Source organism: Tympanuchus pallidicinctus, unplaced genomic scaffold (genome assembly GCF_026119805.1).
Source record: "Tympanuchus pallidicinctus isolate F22 unplaced genomic scaffold, pur_lepc_1.0 scaffold6, whole genome shotgun sequence".
In the NCBI taxonomy this organism is placed as follows: domain Eukaryota; kingdom Metazoa; phylum Chordata; class Aves; order Galliformes; family Phasianidae; genus Tympanuchus; species Tympanuchus pallidicinctus.
Genome location: NW_026294780.1, coordinates 9,470,342 through 9,486,703, shown reverse-complemented (window position 1 = coordinate 9,486,703; position 16,362 = coordinate 9,470,342). Strand labels below are relative to the sequence as shown.

The 16,362-nt window shown below is 44.3% G+C and overlaps 2 protein-coding genes across 7 annotated transcripts in view; one reads left to right on the top strand and one right to left on the bottom strand.

Annotated features, from left to right (window-relative positions):
* Window positions 1-16,362, top strand: part of AFF3 (ALF transcription elongation factor 3) — a 319,206-nt gene that overhangs the window by 235,346 nt on the left and 67,498 nt on the right. For 4 of the 6 annotated variants that reach the window (XM_052664882.1, XM_052664880.1, XM_052664879.1 and 1 more), the window contains one exon: window positions 13,492-13,532. In XM_052664882.1, the coding sequence (XP_052520842.1) occupies window positions 13,492-13,532 (41 nt within the window). The remainder of the gene's footprint in view (window positions 1-13,491; window positions 13,533-16,362) is intronic. The other 2 variants (XM_052664881.1, XM_052664878.1) reach the window with 1 other exon arrangement.
* Window positions 1-16,362, bottom strand: part of RPL31 (ribosomal protein L31) — a 662,822-nt gene that overhangs the window by 611,036 nt on the left and 35,424 nt on the right. The window lies entirely within an intron of this gene.

Here is a 16,362-nt window from a genome sequence, read left to right as displayed (position 1 = left end):
CAGCAATTAAGGTAGCAAGATTCATAGACCCAGGAGAGGTGAAGGAGGCTGGGTTTCAGTCGAGTGTGTGTATGCCCACAGTAATGACATTATCCACACATATTAGTCTCTTAATTTTAATTACATAAATGTATTTTTCCTCTTTAATGAGCGTAGTTTATCCATTTAAACTGATCATTTTAATTTTACAGGCAGTGATCATAGAATCTAATATGCAGAGGGAAAATTTCCTGTTGGCATATTTTACATCACGCAGATTGAAGAAAATATACTTTTTAATCCCCAATCAATATCTGAAGAGCAAGCAATTAACAGATACCGAGGTGGTTAACATAAATCTGCAAGTTAAAGAGCCAATTCATTTTGATTTATAACACAGTGTAATAATTTCACCATCATCTCTCCCAGAAAGCATCTGAAGCTTTGTAGCATGAAGATGTCAAAATTGTACTTAAGATTGTTCAGAATGCTGAATTGTAGTGGTTATTGCCTTCAGGTTCCTTGAAGTGTGGCACAGCACATGAAGCAGTCCCCATTATAATACCCTGCTCTTCTCTGTAGAGGTCACTGGATAACTTAAATCAGTCTTGGGTGAAATATTAAAAGGAGATTGTCAATTGTAACACGAACAATTCTTTTCCTTCTACTCGTCCTTTTACAATATGAGAATTTTGTAACAGCAAGTAGTTCCTTTAAGGGGAAAAAGATCCCTGGATTCATTTGTGCAATTCTTGTCAATCAATAGCCAAATAAATTAACTGACTGGTACACATACATGGAATAATAATCTAACATATTTTTGCAGCCCCAGTCTGCTTCCTTGCATGCATTTTTTCTGTGCGGGATCAGGTTGGTTGCCGCTGAAGTTTTGTGGCTGTGAAAATTTATTACCCACAGAGTCAATCTGCGTTCTGGCTGCCAAGTCTGAATAAATAGAGTCATTGTGCTTGTCTGGAATATGTAACCAAAGTTCATCCAGTCAGCTTGACTTTCACATCCCATGAGATTCATAAAAGCCAACACCCTGGTATGTGCTCTTGATTCCTGCCAAAATTTTGTAAAATTGTATAAACAGAAGTTGAAGAAGCAATCAGAACACCCTCCCAGGGACGCAGCTCCAAATTCAATCCCCTGCTGTATCTTGAAAGGAAAAACGGAGTCTTAGTCCTTTTTTTTTTCTTTTCTTTTTTTCTTTTTAAACATCTCATGGCTACAGCAAAAGAAGGTGGGGGGTGAGTGCACCCGTGGCACATGGAGTGCAGGGAGGCAGTGAGCTATGATGCTCTTGGGTATTTTCGTGCTGGTTTTCTCCCTGCGTGTAAAAAAGAGTGAAGGCAATGCCTGCCAGGGAGTCGCTGCCTTCCCATTGAAGGGAGAGGACAGGCATCCCTACAGGATCTCAGGCAGCCTGAGACCACCCAGCCCTTCTGCAGGGTGGCCAAAACCAACTGAGCCCATATCCCTCCATGGGAGACCTCAAGGGAAGAGTAGCCTCAAGGAAGGTTATGAGAAACAACTTCAGTGCAGAGAAATAAACTCTCAGGAGCATGATTTGACCCGGAGCTGCTGGGGGCTGGCCCTACCCATCACAGCCTGGGGACAGCCAGAGAATGCTTCTAGTCCAGGGGTACACCATGCTTGTTGGCCATAGCCAAGATGGAGAGCTTAGTGCTGATTCAGGTTGTTCCCACAGCTCTAGTGGGAACATCTGTGCCCATGCTTCCCCGCATCACACGTCTGCTTAAGGTCTCAGAGCAAAAACTGCTTGTTTCTGGCAGAACTGTCTGCCAGACAAATCCACCCTCTTAATGCAACAGGATAAAAGTCCATCCCCATGGACAGTGGCAGTCAGTGTGGCCACGTAAGTAGCACTGAGAAATGATTTATTTATCAGGTCCAAAAACTGTACTTCAGTGGTAGCCAGACACAAGTGAGACAGAATGCATTTATCTTTATAATAAGGTGCAGGACTTTTTCCTCTCCTATCTGGATATGGACCAACAGTCTTCAAAAACTTACAAATTACATTGAAATGAGCAATTATACATACACTTTCTTCCAGAAAGGGTAATTTTTAGCAGAGTCTAGATAAGCACTATTTCTTCATATGGAATCTAATATTGCAGCTAATTTGAATTAACCTGCAAAGGATTTTGAAAGAAATTGCAGAAGGGACAAAGTGGCTATAAGCTTTCTTTCCATCAAACCTCCTCTGGTACAATGGCACTTTCTGAGCTTTCTGATGTCGAAGATCAGCCAAGTGAAGAGCAGAGCCAGGTACATCCAGAAAGAGCAGCCAGATCAGGCAAATTATAGCATGGCCCTGTTCATAACGAAGACTATTTTTAGGCAGCACTAATTGTGTGCACATATGCTGCATCCAACTATATTAACCACATTAAGTCATTTTAGTGCTGTGCTCCCTTATTCACCTCTTCATCAGTGCAATATTCAATGCTTGATCAGAAGTGAAAATGAGCAGAAAATTGAAGATGAGAACACAGTCCTGAAGAAAGCAAAAATAAACAACAAAAGAAAGGATTGAACCTGCATCTTTGCTGCAAATACGCTTACATTTCAAAAAATGCCCAGATAAACTTGAAGAAAAATCCTTCTGATGAGAAGTTTCTCACTGCACTGAGTCAGGGAAGCTTACTTCATGAACCCTGCCCAATGCGAGTCTAATTGCAAGCAAAACTGCACAAAGCAGAGATAAGCAAAAACAGGAAAATGTAAGTTTAGGGTTAAGGAGTAGCTGGACCCTCAGGTGCTTCTGTTCTTAATCCAAATGGCCTGCACTGCCATCTGTCACTGCAACACAAGTGCATTTTCAGACCAGAGGAACTGCCTTTGTAACAGCCTTTCTTAACTCGGCTAAGTCCATTATTTCCTGTGTATTAGAGAACCAATCCTTTGGTATCCAACACAGCTAAAATCCAGAGCAAGGTTTAAGCCAACTGAGCCAAGCCTTTCTTTGGTTTGCCAGCTCTGATTTTATAATCTCTGTGACATCTAAATTTGCACTTCTACCAGGCATGACAAGAAGACCAAGACTGCTTCACTGAAACTGTCGGATAGAACAAAATAAGTGCTCGGTCTTGTCCTGCCAAACTTGGCTCACATCACTGCCTATCTTACAAAATCAGAGTCACTGTCTGTCATGCACTGGCAGGCAGGATCTAGCTCTAAAATATGAATGCTGCCACTGTGGATGACAGTTGGGGATCAGCCTGACTCTCGGACATGCACAAAATCCAGGCAAATTCAAACACAGCACTCTGATCTCTGTGTGAATCTCTAAAAATAGACTGGAAAATAAAATACAGGTGCTTTTCTTTATTTCTACATGTTGATACTGCAACTAAACTAAGTTATAGTTCAAGAACAACTTCTAGGCCTGTCCCTTCCTTCTGGTATTACCCTTGTCAACCTTATGCTTTTTTAACTACATCCTGTAACTTCCTCAACCACCTTCTTGCTGTCTTTGGTTAGATTTTTCCCTGGTGAAATGGAATTCCTCTATGAACACCTGTTGTGATGGCCATGGGAACATATGATGCAATTGATCCAGCAATGCCTGCTGATTTGAAGCATAAGGAGGGATTATCCCCTATATCTCCAGAGTTGCTTTCCCTCGTCCTTGCACAAATGTTTGTAAAACCTCACTGAATTAGTTTCACCATTTAGCAGCTCATGCTGCCACAGGGTGAGCCCTTGCTGCAGTCAGCCACTGCCTCTGGGCCTGTGCCCCACACAGGGGTGGCCATAAACCTCTGTTTGCCTTCAGGGAAATTCATTGCAGCTTGCCTGCAGGAGGACTGTTAAATAACCCACAGCCACAGATAATTTAGAGCACAAATTAAGGTTGTTTGCAATACCACAGCTATTACGGGCTGTAATAGGAGAGCATACCCTTGACACGTTCGGGAGCCCAAAGGGCACGTGCTTGCTTACTCCACTGCATGGTTTCTCCGTTGCTGTACCTGTCTGTCCCTTTCAGCCTGTGAGCTTTTAGCACCAGCCAAGCTTTGGGAAGCCACTGGCACCAGCCCTGCACAAGTGAAGCAGAAGGCAGAGCCACAGCTCCACCAGCTGCGCTCCCCCTGGGCACACAGCCCTGGCTGGGGAGGTGCTGACAGCTGTGGTGGCTTCACCCTGACGAACAGCTGAACTCCACACACCACACTCACTGCCCCTCCTCAATGGAACAGGATGCGAAATAGCATGGAAAAGGGCTAAAGGGTTGAGATAGGACAGAATGATCACCAGCTAGTTACTGTCACAGGCAAAACAGACTTGGCATAAGGAAATGAAGGCTGTGATCGGTTCATAATGCTTTATCTCTGTCACTCCTCCATCTCTACTCTCTGCCCCTGCTCCCTAAGGGTCCTCACAGGTGGCACAGCTCTTCCAGCCCTCCTGCCCCATTGTGGGCCCCTCTGCACAGGCTGCAGCTCCGGCCCAGGACGTTCCTGTGGGGGTATCCGTGGACTGTGCATCTCCAGGCCTCATTCACTGCTGCCCCATGGGCTCCTCATGTAAGCACAGAATTGCAGGGGTTGGAAGGGACCTCAAAATATCATCAAGTCCAACCTCCCTGCCAAAGCAGATACTCTACAATAGATCACGCACGTAGGCATCCAGATGTGTCTTGAATATCTCCATAGAAGGAGACTCCACAACCCCTCTGGGCAACCTGTTCCAGTGCTCTGTCACCCTTACCATAGAGTTCTTCCACATGTTAATACAAAACTTCCTATGCTCAAGTTTTAGGCCACTACTCCTTGTCCTGTCATTACATGCCACCAAGAAGAGCCTGGTCTCATCCATTTGCCTCCCAGCTCCCTTCAGATATTTATAAATATTTATCAGATCCCTTCTCAGTCTTCATTTCCCTAGGCAGAACAGACCCAGGTTACTCAGCCTTTCCTATCTGGAAGATGCTCCAGGCCCTTCATCATCTTTGTGGCACTCCACTGGACTTCTTCTAGGAGATCCCTGTCTTTTTTGAGCTGAGAAGCCCATAATTGGACACAGTAGTCTAAATGTGGCCTCACCAGGGCAGAGAAGAGGGATAAGATCACCTCCCTCAGCCTTCTGACCACACTCTCTTTAATGCACCCCATGATGCCATTGGCCTTCTTGACCACCAGGGCATACTGCTGGCTCATGGCCAGCCTACTGCCCACCAGGACCCCTGAGTCCCTCTCTGCAGAATTCCTCTCCAGCAGGTCAGCCCCTAACCTGTATTGATGCCTGTGATTATTCCTCCCAAGGTGCAAGGCTCTACACTTGCTCATGTTAAACCTCATCAGGTTCCTTCCTGCCTAACTCTCCAGTCAGCTGAGCTCTTGTTGAATGACATCACAGCCTTCTGGTGTGTCAGCCAATCCTCCCAGCTTTGTATCATCAGCAATCTTGCTGAGGGTGGACTCTATCCCTTCATCCAGACCACTGATGAATATGCTAGTCAAGACTGGACCCAGAACCAATCCCTGGGGATCACCACTAGTTACAGGCCTCCAACCACACCCTACACCGCTGATAACCATCCTCTGAGCTCTGCCAGTCAGCCAGTTCTCAGACCACCTCACCATGCATTCATCTATCCTACATTTTCTGTTCCATAACAAGGATGCTGTGGGAGATGCTGTCAGATGCCTTGCTGAAGTGAAGGTACATAATGGCCACTGCTCTCCCCACACTGCTAGTTACAGGCCTCCAACCAGACTCTGCACCAGTGGTAATGACATCATAGAAGGCTACCAGGTTTGTCCTTCATGGCTACACATGGACATCTGCACTGTACAGTGCATGTGGACTGCAGAGGATGGCCTGTTCCTCCATGGGCTTCTCCTGGGCTGCTTCTGCGTGCCTGGAGCACCTCCTGCCCACCTGCTGCACTGGCCTCTGTGGATGCAAGAAAAGAAAAGAAACATGGAAAAAGGAAGAGGTTAAAGAAATAAGAAATTAATGGAGAAAAGAAATTGTAAGAAAACATCATTGTAAAAGGGACAGTGGTTATGTTAGACTTGAAGAAAAACAAGGAAAACTGACAGTAGCTAATTTATCAAAACTGAGATTTAAATAAAATGGACTGAGGAAACATTGCTACAATTTCTCCTGCACAAAATCATGCTCCTTTGAAGTTCACAGGAGGTGACCCACTGGTTTCAGTCAGCTTAGGAAGTTATCCTCTGTTTTATTTTTTACTGCTAGCACAATCCAAGCACTACCACTTGGGTAGTAAGAAATGCTTCACAGACGGTTGACATAGCACCTTACTGGGCAGATTTACCAGTATATAGGGAACTAACGCTTGCATTACTCTCATTTTCACATACATGGAATTTCAGATAAATCCTGGTTTAATCCTGAGCTCTCAGATTTCTCACCAAATCTCAGAAAGCCTTTGGCATAACACTGACGTTCTGCCTGAGATATCCTGAGCGTAAGCAGTACTTCAACAAGTCTTTTCCTGGATAAGAAGTCTACTTCTTTGGAAACAAAGAATGTTTTCCAAGATTGCTGTTGCTTTGCTTGTGATGACTGAGACCTTCCTCTAGCATTGTTAACAACTATTTTTTTAATGTAAAGTATCAAGGACCTTCCAGGCACCAATGTAAAGTACCAAGGTCCTTCTGCTTGTCCCCACCAAAAAAGATTAAGTCATCTGGAAAAGTGAACCCATCTGCCTTGAAAAGCTGCATGCTGGTCAGGGCCAGAACTCAGGAGAAACCTGAACAGATGCAGAGCAGAAGACTCAACATTCACAGTTACATAAAATTCTGAATGATTAATACTCATGCTGCTTATACAGTAATTCGGAGAGCCAAATCACTTAACAAGTATTAACTACCTAATGCAATGCCCTTGAGAGGTATTTAGGTACAGTTAAGTAAGAATTATTATCTCTGTAGGATTGATGGGGAGACAGAGACGGAGACGTGGCCCATTTGAAGCCACATGGAAGTCAGTTGCAAAGCCAGGATTAGCGCTTAGGTCTTTCAATCCCAGGTGCCATGTTCAAGTTGCTAGATTGTGCTGCCCCTGAAGATTAATAAGGATTAATGGGCAAAGCAGAGAAGAAAGAACAATGTACGCCAAAAAATATAATAATAAAACCCTGTAGTGAAAAATGAATACTGGGGTGTTGAAAGGCCTGGAGAAATCATGAAATCCAGAAAGGGTTTTATGGTTTCTTTAAAGATGTGGTTCTGATGATAACCAACTCCAAAAGGGGAAGGAGGGGAGACCCTTCTAAGTCTTACAGCCTGTAAATCCTAAATAAATATCAACCAGACAGTGAAACTCACATTCACACATGTACATTGCAAATTTACAGAGAAACACTCAAGCTGCAGTTTACAAGTGATTTTAAATCCCTCCAAAATCCACACTGAAAAGTGATCCTCAAACAAAACCTCTAGGAGTAGCATAGAGCAGAGCATTGCACTGAGATAAGACACGTTAAAAATCACTTAGGATCAGTGGCCTGAACTGGACTCCTCATACAGCTCCAGTGGCCAGGAGGGCTCAGGGCATTAAGCAGGACATGTCTATGGTGTTTCACTTTGTGATGAAACCTGATGAGAAAACCATTGTGACACAGTGCAGCTCTGCACTCCTCATAGAGAATGCTGAAAGCTGGCAAGAGTTTTAGGAGAGAGAGAATATGTTTGGAAAACATGCCTTGGAGTGAAAGCTTGGAGTGAAGCACAACGAATTCATAGAATCACAGAATAGTTTGCTTTGGAAGGGACCTCAAAGCCCACCCAACCCCTGCCATGGGCAGGGCTGCCCCCCACCAGCTCAGGCTGCCCAAGGCCCCATCCAACCTGGCCTTGAGCACCTGCAGGGATGGGACACCACAGCTTCTCTGGGCAGCTGTGCCAGCGCCTCACCGCCCTCTGCGTGAAGAATTTCTGCCTAATATCTAACCTAAATCTCCCCTCTTTTAGTTCATAATTGTTACCCGTTGTCCTGTCACTGCAATTCCTGATAAAGAGTCATAGAGTCATAGAACTGTGGAATTACCAAGCTTGAGAAAGACCTCCAAGATCATCCAGTCCAAATGCCCGTCTACCACCAATATTTTTCCACTAAACCATGCCCCTTAGTGCAACATCCAGATATTTCTTGAACACTTCCAGGGATGTCCCTCCCATATTTCCTGTAGGCTCACTTTAAGTGCTGGAAGATTGCTATAAGGTCTCCCCAGAGCCTTCCCTTCTCCAGCTGAACAATTCCAGCTCTCTCAGGTTCTCTTCATATGAGAGCTGTGCCAACTCTCTGATCATCTTCATAGCCTTCCTCTGGACATGTGCCCTTGTTCCATGTCCTAACTGAGCTTCTCTAAAACATGATCACAGTCCATAAACATCAGTGCATGGACGGTGTTGAGGCTAGGAGGCAGCTCCATCTCACAGACAAAGGTGTAACATCCAGTTCAGTAAGATACACACAAATAAAGCTGGGCTAAACTCGTATCTTAACACAAGAGTGAAGAACCCTATGAGTGATTGGACAGAGGTGGATCTGCAATAGGAGGATCATCCAGAATTTTGCCTTAAGTCCCAAATCTGAAGCAGAAAAAAGGCTATGGAGAGTCCTTTAGCCCAAATTATGGCAATCAGTCAGGTTGTGCCATTCAGAAAACTTTTCCGTGGCTTCACTAGCTTAGGGATGAAATGCATTTAAACTAAAACCAACCAAAACCTTAAGAAATTAAAACAGAATCAGTGTGGAAAATAATGACAAATAAAACAGGAAAAAAAAAAACATATAAAAGTCTGATTGCCAAAGAGCATGCAGTAAAGACATCTTGCATCAACCTTAGCTTGTAGAAGTTCATCTACTGTAGGTTCATCTTCAGTAGGTGCGTGGTAGCGTCCAGCAGTTTGGATGGCTGCTAATAAGGGAGGTGATCACTTAAGAGCACAAATGGCTTGCTGCATCATTCCAGGGCAAAGCCTACTACCCAAAGAAAGCAACCAGGATTCTCTGGAAGCAACACAATTTTCTTATGCACAGGCAGTAAGAATTGTTACACCACGACCAAAGAAACAGTTCAGATTCTCACCTTATGTACACCTGCACTGCCTCAGTGAAATCTCTGCTGTACCTGGTATAACTCCACACAACTGCCGTGACTGAGCTCTCTTGCAGTAACAGTGATCAGAAGAAAAATGGAAAACAAACTATCTGAGTCACCAATGGTCAGTTTATTGGCTTTTATTTGCCAAAGCATGCCTTGAGTGATGTAAAGGAAAATGCATTCATCGTCTGTCTGCAGTGCCTCCAAGACACTCCAAACTCCATAAAATATTCTTCAGTAGTTCTCATTTGCTTCTTTTCCAAAAATGCCTGAAGCCCAGCAGTTTATGAAGCAATCTTTTTCCAACTAGATTTAAAAAAAAAAAAATCTGGGGACCACTCAGCACTGCTAGATCTCATGCTTAGGAGCTATATTCAGTCCATTATCTTCACTGCTCAGTCCCAATTACTATGAAAGTATTTAATTTCCTCTCTGATATTCCTTCAACAACAGATTGCAGTTTGTGACACTTCAGGTAATTTTGGTAGTTCATTTAACACACACTGAAACATGAATATCTGTTGTTTATGCTCCCAAGCTCTGGCTCACTGCAATAAAGGATGGAGAAAGTAGATGCAGGCTCTGGAGATTGAGAACCTGAACGTGATTACTACTGCCTGAAAACTTGTTTTGTCTTGGTAGTGTTGGGGTACAGCTAGGATCTTTCATGAATGATTAATGAACTGTAGGCAGATCAATGAAACTCTGCCCTAAATGTATCTAGAACCAATTCAGGTGAGGGACGAAGAAGTCTAACCAGCCAGTATCCTGTAATTTACAACTCTTGATGTAGTGAAATGGAGTAATCCATCACACTTACTGTGGCTAGTTACTCAAGCCTAAGTACCTGAGTCACCTAAGGGATATATTTTTTTTTCACCCTGCCTCCTACTTAGCATTAAAGTTATTATGTGATGGGCTGGCCTTCAATATCCTTGTTCTTTCTGGGGAAACCCTCCCTCGATGAGTAACCCCATTAGTTCCAGGAACAGAAATGTTAGGGTTACACTCAGTAGTGCTGAACAAATCAGAGTACAACATAATCACTTATCAAGAGAATATTAAGCTTCCCACAAAATACCTTTTAGTGATCAGTCTTGGAGATCTTTAAATTCTGTCGACAGCAAAATTATTTCTTATCTCTAATTTATATAAGCAGCACAAACACTTACTTCCAGGAATAATAAAGAATGTATAACATATTCTCATCTTCTTTCTTGATGGATGATGAGTTGGTCTCAATAATGTTGTTAATGATGTAAGATAAAATGCAAATTAAGCAGCACAATCAAAAGCAAGGTATTCAAAAACAGTGGTGAGGGAAGTTTATGATACTAAGTACCACCCGTTTGCTTACATTGCTACATAGATAATGCCAGCATATTAGAAACATAATAAATCAAAGAAAGCTGTTTCTGTAGCAGGAGTTTCTCAAGCTATGGGTCATGACCCTCCATGGGGATTCGTGAATAACCTTGAATGGGGTCACAATAAACTGTTAGCAAGAACCAGGGGCAGGTATTTCCCCACAAGTTGAGCAGCCAAGCCGAGTAGCAAGGGAACGAGAAAACAGACTGTAATTGCAAGTATTTATTCTTGCTAGGGAACTGCTAACTACCTTTAATTACAACAGCTAACTTTCTCCAGGAGATGGGAGCAATATAGGCCAGAATTAAAATTGCCAGATAGTTGCTAACTGCCTTTCATTGCAGGCAATAGATCTGCTCCTCGAGGGAGGAAGAGTAAGCTTGCAACTGGATCTGATTCCCCATTCATTCAGAAATGGGGCCATTACCAACTCAAGGGGTCACACAAATATGCAGTCAAACATGGCTGCATTTCAAACCCATGAGAAAGAAATCAATACTCTCATTTATAGAATGTGCCACCACCAGGCAAGGAGCAAGGTGCCCCCTGCAACCTGCATTGCATCCTGGTAAAGAAGGATGCCTATTAAAGGACTTAATATGAGAAGCCAATTGAAAAAGTAGAATGATCTCACTGAGAAGTACTTTTACATTTCTTTCTGCTGTCCTGCCTGTCATCTGAATGCACTTGCTTGCCCAGAAAGGATCACCTTTTCAATGCAGTCAGCAGCTGGATAAACCAAAATGGAAACTAGAGACTGGCACTTGAGGCTGCAGCCTAGCTCCACATGGCCCAGCTCAGTTTAACATTCCCTGCAGATCATGACAAGAGTCCTCTCCTCTTCTCTCCTTAGGGTTGCTTCCACCTGGGCTGGGAGACAAAGCACCCAGCTCTTCTTCCTCTTTCAAAATTGGGAGTTTGGGGAAAAAAAGAGGGTGGCATGTATCCCACATCCCCATGTTAGGGAACTTTTAGGATCATGAAAGCCTACATGTGCCTCCATGCGGTCTCTGCAAGGTCTCCGAGGACTCTGGCTACCAAACAACCATCTCCTTCAGTGCCTTCTGGCTCCTCTGGCCACCACAAACCTTGCTCCAGTTGAGCTCTGCATCTCCCCAGAAAGGTGTAGAAGAGGTAAAAATAGACTCACCATCCAGGTTACAAATGAGCTGACAAAAAGGAAAAGTAAATAAATAAATATAGGAAAAGTGCTATTTTTCAGATGGATCAGTTTTCTTACCCGCTTCATCGCACCATCTGTGGTGGTCTAAGCCAAGAGTGGGAAATAATTTCAAGTGTCTTAAAGAGCACTGCCACATAGTGGCTGCCTGTAAGGAAAGGGTGAGAGAGGAGAAGTGATGGTGACTTGAGCAGTATCTGCATTACTTGGCTCTGGGGAAGGGATCTGATAGTGAGAGGAGGCTCCCGGGCTTTGCAAAATCATAGCACACTGCAGGGGTCAGCATTAAGTCACAGGACATCCTTAAACCTAAGGCTTGGGTCTTTCCTGTGTCTTTGCACCAGTAGTGGGGTGAGATTGTTATAGTGAGCCCCTATCAGAAGCAAGAACAGACACAATGCCAGAGTGCTGAAATGGAGGGCAGTTGAAAAGGGTTGTGCCCAAAGAGCATGCAACTATGTTGAGCTACTAGAGATAATAATACAATTGGGTTCCCATTGCTGTTTTCCTAACACTGAAGTCAGCAGGTGTGTGCCATGAGCACCTTCCCACTGAGCTGGTGGTACCTATGCAGCCCTTCCCATGGGCTCTCTGCTGAATGGTGAAGTTAAAGGAGAACCCACTTGTGAGCCATTCTGCTGGCACAGTCTTTATCTCCTGATAGCCACCAGCTCAGGCTGCCCAGGTCCCCATCCAGCCTGTCCTTGATCACCTCCAGGGATGGGGCACCACAGCTGTGCCAGCGCCTCACCACTCTCTGAGTGTAGAAATCCCTCCTGACATCTAACCTACCTACATTCATGCTCTCCAGTTCTGACCAGAATGCCAGTTTGTGCATTCAGGGCTGGGGATGCAGCCTCTCCTATCTAAAGAAGCCAGAGGGATTGGTTGCAAAACATACTTGCTGGTGGCTGCAAAGCGAAAATGTATGTTCAATTCCCTCCCTTATCCGTGCCATGTGGCTTTGTGTCCTTTCTTTGCCAGGCACAGCTCAGATGAGGACAAGAGGGGAGGGCAGCCGCAAGCAGAATTGGGGCTTTAAAGCAGATTTTCAGAACATTATGGATTTCATCTTTGCTTAGCAGCTAATTACTGTACCGAAGCCATGAATCACCCTGCTTGAAGTGATTCAAGGAGGGGAAAGAATAATAATAATAAAGTGGCAAACCAGCTCGGGGATAGGCTTGGGAGTCCTATTAAACTTGAGAGGCTATGATTCTATTCCCAGGACTGCTGGCTAACACAAGAACAAGCACCATGCTTCCCCACCCCATCCAAAGAGTTGTGCTAGGCAAAAGCCGAGGAGCAAACCAGCAACAGGTCAATCCTGCGCTGCATAGCCAAGGGTTGCCAGCAGATTGACATGGCAGCGCTCTGGAAAAGTCTGCAGCAGCCCTGGCAGGCTTCGCTAAATCTGTAATTATAGCTACGGGCTTCGTCGCACAAGGAACCAAATATGTGATGTTTGTTTCTGTGGAAGAATGGGAGGAGACCGATGGTAAAGGAGAGGGAGTGGGAGCGCAGAGCGGGGAGAGGGGAAGGAGGAGAGCTGAGCCCTGCAGAGCTCTCTCTCAGAGACCTGCAGAAAACATCTAAATAGAGCAGTTCAGACCTCAAATACTGCACCGTGCTCTGACAGCCCCCTGGTTTATGGCGCGCTTAACAAAGTGCTCTTACATTGACCAGGCTGGAATGTCCATTTTGCCGTAGAGTCTCTGCTACTTTGGTAGTACTTTAAAATTTGGACACGTGACAAAAATGTGTGTAACGCATTTTTTAAAGTGTTGATTGTGCTCGTAATTTTAAAGTCAGAATATAAAATAAACATCTCTGCCCTTTCTTCCAGCAGGCAGCACAGAGATCTGCTCTCCGCGTTCTGTCTGACAGGTACATTTTGTCATTTTTATGAACTATAAATTGCTTTATGAAACGTTGAGCCCTATTTATTGTGGCATATAACTCATAATCGGATTTTGTCCCCAAAGTATCTGCGAACTGGGATGTTAAACATTTTGCATGCTTGGATTTGTCATGCATGTGTAGAGTTTATTACTGCAAAAATCGCAGTCTTGTTGTATTTCATACAGAGTATGCAGAATCCCTTGTTGTGACACCAAACGAGAGATAAGGAACTTACTGTGGAAGGCATGAATGATGCAGTAAATTCTCAGCTTTAGAGTTTCCTGAGATATATCTAAGCTCATTTTTCAGCAATAAGTACTTCATTTATTTTGAGATGTTCTCTTTTGACTTTTTCCAAATTCTTTCCCTGGGAATTGCTCTTCCTGTGATGAGATTCTCCATACATTTCATGCACAAAAACAATGCCTTTTTTTCACCCTTTAAATTTTGAGGGATGGATATTTTAGAGGAATTTAATTCTTTTTTTTTTTTTTTCACTTCTGGAGCTGGAGCAGTGCTTCGGGCAGATAGGCAAGGGACCAAATCCTCAGCCAGCATTCGGGTTTTACTCAGCTCTTTTTCAAGTGAATTTCCATCAACTTCAATGAGAAAATGGCCCGAGCGAGGAATTCGGGATTTGGGCCACAGTAAATGTTATAGTTGGGCCGTAAGTCTGCACAGGTATTTACCTTAAATGACTTTTATGAAAGAGGATTGATTGAAATATAAGGTAGCTTTCTAAGACGGTCCTAATTTCTTTTCCAGTTTTGGGAACAGGGGGGGGAGGGAGAGAGAGACCGTACGTTTTAGTGCCTGTGAAAAAGAACCAGCAGATTTACATTTATCCACAAATGAGGCACTGTGTCACGCAGGCTGACACAGAGTAAATTTCCCCCTGCCTCGCTGGCAGCCCCCTCCACCCGCCTGGCCCCCTGCCCCCGCCTCCCTGGGAATAAGCAGTAATTGACTCTTGAAGCCAGCCCGGGCCAGGATTTCTCCAGAGCAGAGCCTGTCACTTAGGCTGAATTATATCTTGTGCATGGATGAATAACATTTCTCTCTGCTCTGAGGCTAAGACTGCCAAAATTATCGACACCCCACCACCACCCGCACAGTTTACAAACACTGTTTTGTTTAGGGGGTTTTTGTGGGCCCCCCCTTAAGGAAAAAAATGCCAGGGTGAAATGTATGGGATGTGGTTGAAATCGGTGGGTTGGTTGTAGGGCATATGAGTATTGGCTGTAGAAGGGACAAACTCGAAGGGAAAGAAGAGTCAGGGCAGCATGAAGGGCAATGGTGGAGTGGAAGCTTGGCCACCAGGCAAAGAGCTTTTGACGTGGTGGGGACCTCTCTGTGATAGTGGGGGGCTTCTAAGCACCCTTCCCCTGTGCTGAATGAGGAACATTCCTACAGAGCTGCCCCTGGGAGCAGTAAGCGTTCCCCAGGTCTTGCACCGTGTCCCCCAGGTAGAGCAGTGATGGTGTTGCCTCTTTGAGGTGTGAGCAGTGGCCCAAAAGTAGCCCTTTGGCCTTGGCTGAAGCAAGGGCACCTGCTATATGGCTGCTCAGCACTCGTGTCCCAGCAGCAGCAAGGAGCACCAGCACATCCCAGCACCAGGGGAGGTGGTGGGTGAATCCAAGCTCTCCGCAATTTCAGCCATCATTCTTTTCATAAACACTATTCTCTGTTGCTCTTACTTCAGCTTTTGCTTTTGACTTCTGTTAAAAAGGTAACAGCTAGCTAAACTGAAAGAGGCACCAAAAAAAAAAAAAAAAAAAAAAAAAAAAAGAGTTTTTAAACCTGTGGCCATTGATTTCTTCAGTGTGTTGCACTCAGTCTTGTTTTCAGCCTGCCACAGTAACCCCCAGCAGATTTATGTGCAAACACAAAGATTAGTGACCCAGAAGCCTGACTGAAACAGCTTTTCTGCTTCCAGAAGACAGGTTGCTCTGCACATGCACTGACTGTTTTGTCAGGGAAGATGCACAGGCCCCATTAGCCTTGCATTCTCTCGTGAAAAACCCTCAGTGTTTATACAGCACAGCTTGGTTTTAATTTTATTATGCTCTTTGGTATAGTGTTCTAACTACAGAAATTGCTCCTTTTCTGGAGCAGAGAAGAACAAAAATTTAACTCGTATACTTTAATGATACAGTGCCAGTCTTCAGCTGTTTGACTCTCATATCCATTGCCCAAGTAGCTTTTAAATTAAGAAAAATGTCTGTACCTGAAGTATTTGTTGTGATCTGTTATTATTTAACAGTGAGCGGTGTGGTTAAGCCAGGTCTTAAACCTGCTTAATCCCACTGAGCTAAATAGATTTTATTATTGACTCCCATGGTCCCGGAACTCTGACCTCAGGACTGAAGTTAAAAGCTAATTTCGCGCAGTCTGTTCCACTAACCCAGAAGCACTTGCTCACTGGACACATTTGCAGTGGGGAATGTCCAGCTGTAAATTACAGATGTTTGTAATCATACTCAAGCACAACACTCATTATTGTTCTTTTGTTCTTTTTCGGCTGAAAAGCCCACCATGAGGGAGACCGCACTTAATCCACACATTAAATTTACTTGCAGCTCATATTCATACTCAAGATAAAATTTTCCATGAAGTAAAGATTTACAGTGGTCCTAGGGCACTCCTATTCCCCTAGCTGCTTTTATTTCTCCGTGCTGCAGTTCAGGCCAAGTGGGTCTGCCTGAGGGTTTTGAATGCTTAGAGGAAAGCCTCATGCCACCGCTGAATTTCCTCTCTGGCTTTAATAGGGAAAAGCTGTCTCATTCCCTGCAGTGCTTGGGTGGTACTTACGAGA